The sequence below is a fragment of the Vigna umbellata genome, chromosome 1, assembly GCF_029865625.1.
Source record: "Vigna umbellata cultivar VRB3 chromosome 1, Vumbellata_1.0, whole genome shotgun sequence".
NCBI classification, from domain to species: domain Eukaryota; kingdom Viridiplantae; phylum Streptophyta; class Magnoliopsida; order Fabales; family Fabaceae; genus Vigna; species Vigna umbellata.
In genome coordinates, this window is record NC_142165.1 from 21,606,816 (window position 1) to 21,613,229 (window position 6,414).

General features: G+C 33.6%; 1 protein-coding gene across 1 annotated transcript; it reads right to left on the reverse strand.

Moving 5' to 3' along the window:
• Nucleotides 1-1,592: 1,592 nt before the first annotated feature.
• Nucleotides 1,593-4,698, reverse strand: LOC124848959 (uncharacterized). The gene is made up of 2 exons (XM_047326785.2): nucleotides 4,296-4,698; nucleotides 1,593-4,092 (listed from the first exon to the last, which is right to left on the reverse strand). Exons 1-2 carry the CDS (start codon nucleotides 4,344-4,346, stop codon nucleotides 1,834-1,836), a joined length of 2,310 nt encoding a protein of 769 aa, XP_047182741.2. The 5' UTR covers nucleotides 4,347-4,698; the 3' UTR covers nucleotides 1,593-1,833.
• Between the last annotated feature and the right edge of the window lie 1,716 nt (nucleotides 4,699-6,414).

Genomic DNA, 6,414 nt, shown 5'->3' on the forward strand with positions numbered 1-6,414 from the left:
ATATTTACTTCTTTTTCCTGGATCCTACTAAATGAAATATTATTATTATTTCACTTCAAATCCACTTTAAATTTATAGATAAAAAGATAAAATGTATAGATAAAACTAAAGTAATTGAAAGCATGATAGTTAAATTTATGGAGTTAAATGTTTAGTAATAATATATGTGAAATTAAAAATTTAGTGGCAAAATTCATGAAATTAAAATTTTAATAATAAAATTTGAATATTTGAAAAAAAAATTAATAGTGGAATGTCTAATTCAAAACACGATGTACATTCCATCTTGATATGCATACACAGATATCAATCTTAAAAATTGTTTTACTGCATAGTTATAACATAATATAGTATATTTATTTAATAAAATTAAAAAATATATTTTAATTTTTAATTATTTAATTTTTGTAATTTATTTATAAATTAAAAAAAGTTAAAAATATAAATATGATAACAAGTTTCTTATAAAACGTTTAACCTATATAATAACAAAAATTGTAAAAATTGATCTAAAATAAGTTTATTTTATTCAGGTTTTATATTAAGTTAAAAATTATGTAAATTGAAATATATTTGAATTTATGTTTGATTCATATAACATTTTTTATTAAAAAAGATCCAACTAGGAATACTCATAACTTTAACACTTTTTTAAATGATAAAAAAAAAATCACTTTAGATATAGTTTATAAGTTTTTTTCTGTCAACATCTTAAAAAGTTAAATGATTCCGTTAGTCATTTGTCTTGAAAAAAATAGATAACAAGAATGATTATATTCATATATTTTTTAAATATAAATATATTTAAAGTGTGAGGAGCTAACAAGATCAAATATTAAAACAAGAATAAAAACCAAATCCACCTTATAGTTTAAAAACAAAAGCATACGTAATCTTAAATATTAAAAAATTGATATGTACGAAAAAAAGGGTTCAAAAACAAGAGTTGCGTAACAATAGTTGCAATTTTCAAATTCTCACTGAAACAAAACATAAATGAGTAATTAAGTTTTCTGTTCTTAAATTTTTGCTTCACTTCTATAATATAAAATATTCGTCTATTTTTCTTTTCTTTTCAACGTTTAAAACTCGTAATAAGTGTAAAAGAAAATGATGAATAAAATAAGTCAGCATTTTTCATAATTAAAAATAAAATAAGAATAAATTTACGTCTTGCCCGGAAGTGATTGGGCGTAGTAATACAATGGTTTGTATGCGTCCATCTTATAACGTGTGTATTCTAGAGCGGCGTTAGAGAAAGTAGGCAGTTCAGAGATCATAAATATTGAATTGTTCTCTGAAATACATGCTTCAATCTACTTTTGCAGTCTGATAATAACTCTTGCTTGTTTTACAATGCTTGTCATCCATGTAAATCGCTTAAGTGTATAAATGAATGCAACATACAGTTTTTTTTGTCTATTAATCATTCAAACTCAAACTGTCATAAGGAAAAAAAAAATTACTTACGACGGCACATGGAAAGTTATTCCACTCTTTCACTCAATCTTGAAGGTTAAAGGAGAGGGGCTTGGATTTCATCGTAGAAATTTGATTTAATTTAATATAAGAAAGGATTAGGGAAAAGCGGCAATACAAAATCTTTCCATTGTATTTATCTTGTCTATAAAACAAATACAATCTGAATGTGGCTTGTACAAAAACAAAATCATTGAAGATTGAAGTACCAAAAACAGACGTGGTCGCTATCTGTACATAGTACATAAGTTGCAAACTAAGGGAATATTTTTTATCACACCCCGAAAGACAAGTTAACTTTGGCTTTGGTCACCGATATCTAAATAAGACATCTTCAGAACCTTCTTCATTTCCTTAGTTTGCAGGAGCAATACCTGCCTCCATCACAAGCTGCTCAGACAAAGCTGAGAGTCGAGCCACTCCTGCTTTCACCTCAGAGAAACAGTCAGATTTACTGGTATCTGGGATCGAATTGGAGGCTTTGTCATCAATTGGCACAAGACTGATACAGTTATCAGCTTCAACACTCAGGATTGCCTTATTCACAAGTTCACTACTCATTTCGGCAAGCTTTTCCAGTGCATTGGTGGCAGCTTCAACTTCAAGCTGAGCTGCCTCAAGCTGAAGTTTCTCAATTGCCAAATCTCCTAAGCTTACCTCACCAATTTTCTCCTGTGCCAAAGCATACAGCCTTTTCAGATCATTGGAATCTTCTGTCACCTCTTCCCTTACTTTTTTCAACTCTTCCTCTTTTGCATCCAATCTTGAAAGAGTCATTTTCAGCTCCCCATCTTTTATTGTTAGAGCTCTCTGTGCAGCAAGAACCTCCATCTCCTTTTTTTTTAAGTTTTCCTTGGCCAACTCAAGCTCTTTCTCAAGTCTTTTTTGTTGCCATCTCATTTCAATAGCAGGTTCCTCCGATAGTCCCTCAAGTAGTTGATTACCCATTCCATCTAGCAGTGGGCTCGATGAGTTCGTGTCTTCATCCTTAATCGAAGTAACCAGTTTGTTTGTAAGATCTAAAATTCTTTCAACCACTGTTTCAGCTTCGAAAGCCTTCTGATTTGTATCATTCAACTCGCTCTGGATTTTCTTCACATGCTCATCTTTCTCCCTTAGCATATTGGTTGCTTCAATAAGCTGGGTTTCTTTGTTGTTCATAAGCATCTTAAGATCAGATATTTCCTGGTTAGCTTCCACCATCATGTTTCTAGCATTGGAAAGCTCCACGTCTTTCTCCTCCAAAATACCCTGAAGGGAAGCTTTCTCAGATTTCAAACGCTGGATTTCTAGTTTAGCATCAACGAGCTCTGATTCTTTGACCTGAAGAACGGCACTTGTTTCTCTAAATTCAGCACTTTTTTTCCCCAGTTCCTGTTGGAGCAAATCCATTTCCGTGACTGCCTGTGCTAAAGAAGTTCTCTCTTTCTTCAACTCCTCCTCTAACCCATTAATAAGCTCCTTTTCCATCTTCAGATCTCGTTCAAGCTCTTTGTTCCTAGCCTCAGCAACCCTGAGTTTTGTTCTTTCACTCTCCACTTCTGTCTGTGCATTCTTTAGATTTTCCATGTATGACATAACACTTGCCCTCTGCTCGGAAAGCTCAAACAGCTGCTGTTCCAACAACCGCTCTTGCTCTTCCATTTTGCTTCTAGAAGATGCCAACGCTTGCTGAGAAGAAACCAATTCAGACCTCACATCATTCAGAAGCTTCTTCACCCTTCTGAAATCATCCAAAGTTTGATTACTCTCCTCAGCGTGCCTGGCAGCATCCTCTCCCAGCCTCTTAAGCTCCTCCTGCGCCAACAACCAATCCATTGCCTGCTTCTCTAAATTGGCCTCAGCAACCTTCAGTTTCTCCCTCTCAACCTCCCTCTGCTCCAGAATGACCTCAATCTCCTCCTCCTTCTCTCCAACCCCTTTCTTCAACTCCTCAAGCTCAGCCCTCTGTTTATTCATAATTTCATTAGCTTCATCCAAAAGCTTCCCTTTCTCTCTAAGCTCAGAGCCAAGAACTGCTGCCTCCTGACTCTTCACCTCCAGTTCAACCCTCATTTTCTCCACTTCCTCCTCTTTCAACCTCAAACTATACTGAACCGCGTCAATCTCGTGATCCCGATCTCTAACCTTAAGCTTCAGCTCCTCAACCTGGCTCGCCTGAGCAACCAATTTATCAGTAGTGTCTTTCATCTCCTCCAGGAGCTTCTCATACCTAACCTTAGCAGCCTCAATCTCACTCTCTTGCCGCTCCAACTCCTCCTTCGTGTGCTTCAACTTACTATTCTCCAACAACACCGTCCGCTCCGCTTCCATCAAGTGATCCTCCTTCTTCTTCAGCGCCGCCAGCGCCGCCTCGAGATCCGACTCCAGAATCCGAAGATCCGGCTCCTCTCCGCTAAACCGGCTCTGCGTCGGGTCGAACAACCTCTCGAACAAAACCCTAGCAGACTCCGCCGCTCCATAATCGTTCACGCTAGGCCTATTATCGTTCAACACCGACCTAACGCGAACACCAACACTGTTCCGTAAACGACGACATCTTCTCCCGCCGTCCGACTCGAAACCTAATCGATTACCACGACGCCTACTATTGAACCTAACAGAGCAAAACAGCTACACAACAAAACCGTTCAACGTCACATTCAAGTCCGATTTTCCAAAACAAACTCGTTTAACAGATCTCAATAAATCGAACCACAACGAAATTACTAAAACCGTTAATTAGAAGAAACCAAAAAATTCTGATTCTGAAACACTTTATTTAGGTGAAATCAAAAGAATCGACAAAAAGAAGGAAGCTAATTGAGGAGAAGAACCTGTGAGTGAGATGGAGAAGTGGTAGGGCGAAGTGAAACGGAGAAAGCCATGGACGAAGCGATGAGCGGCGCATTGCAGTTAGTCGCCGATGGAAGAAGGTTTGGCGATCAAGAATCGCGCGGAACCGCTGGTAGAAGTTGCGGGGACTAGCATGACCTCGCAGTTTTACAGCAATGAATGAACTGAGAGAGAAAGCGATGGGTTATATATGTACAGAGGAAAATGATTGGTTGGAATGCAAAAGCATTAATGTGAGGAGCAAATAGAAGAAGAGAGAAGAAATGTTTGTTGAGATGGTAAGTGCCAAAGTTAAGCAGAGCAGGAACAGGAGCAGCTGCAGGCACAGCGTTTTGCGCACACTAAAGAGAGAAACGAGATGCTTCACGTGTCCCTAGCGGACAAGGAAAAGGATTCCTCTCAGCCTTTTATTTGAACCACTAATAAACTACCTTCTAAACCATGAAAACAAAAATAAATAATATTATAATACACGCTGTCCTAAATCTTACCTTGGATTAGATAACAATTATTTAAGTAATTCATCGTTTATAGGAGAAAAAGTTAGATGTTAAATTTTACTGTTCTTGTATTTATTTATTTTTAAAAATTAGAAACCTGTATCAAATTTAAAATAATAATAAATTTTAATTTTATGTCCAAATTTAAAAACTACAAATATATATAATTCTTTCTATGTAACAACACTTCGTTGTATTTTATTTTTTGAGTTTATTTTTTGCTGACATGTAAAATCAGAAAACCAATCTAAAAGGATAAATACTAATAATATGTTAAAAGTGTGGGTGTAATGCTTTCTCTAGAAAAAGGGATGCGAGAGAGATAGATGAGAACAAATTGAAAGACTTCGTTTGGATATTGAAAATTGGATGAAGTTGTGAGTGTAACAAGTGGACATGTTTCTACCATTTCATTAAATTTCGCAACTATTTCGGCTTCATTATGTGTGTGGATATAATAATAATAATAATAATAATATATTAGTATTATTATTAATATGGTTAAGAATAACTATCAATGAAGTCGAAAAAGAAAAAGAGGCATGGACGTGGTCCTACCACCCTTGAGGTCCATGGCCATGTAGAATTGTGTGGATGGGCTTTTACGTGAAGACTTTTCTTGTTAAATTTTCGAAAAATTATTTTTATGTTAAAATTTTATAGAAAAAGCTTTATATCTGGATGGCAGAATATAATTAAAAAATAAAGAATTTAGTAAAAATATTAATTGTATTGTTAAAAAATTAATTGTTAAGTAAATTAGTAAACATTTCATATTAAGAACATAACCGTAAAAAATATAGTCTTTTGTGTGTTTTTGTAATTTTTGTAGTATCCAAAAATTCTTATCTTTTGCAATAATGAGTATTATATGATGTGTTGTGATTGATTCGTCAATCTTGTAAAATTTACAAGTAGATGATCGTTGTCACACTTGCTAAAGTAGTGATGATTGTAGGTGATTATTCAAGTGTGATTATTGCTTAAAAAAACTGTTCGCACCATTAATCATTATTCTGATTATATGGTCAACCACTAAAATGATTAGTTTAATGAAATATATTTTTATTCATTTTCCTCTGTAATATCATCAATTTAATTCGAATGTTTAGGATTCTCAATCCTTTGGTTCTACCACTTTTATTGCATCCATACAGATAATTATTTTTAGGAATTTTAAAATGAGCTAACTCTACTACTTATTAGCTTATTATAAATTGAGTTAAAAATAAGTTAATTTAATTTATAGGTTAATTGAGTTAAAAGTTAATTCAAAATCTTGACTCACAAGTGAAAATTCATTTTGATATTTTAAATTATTTTGTTGACGTTTTATTTTTAATTTTTTTGTTGACATTTTCTACTCTTTCGAACTTACGATATAGATTTTGGGATTAGTGATTATTTAATTGTTAGTAAATTATTTTTGCCTATCTATTTCTAGTTATTTACTTTTTGTTATCATGGTGTGAATATATAATTTTATTTAATTTTTTATAATTATTTATTATTTTTCAACTTTTTTAATACTAATTTACTTTTGGTACTATAAAAGAATTATTGCATTAGCTATATAATCCACACTTTTTTCTTTTCTTCT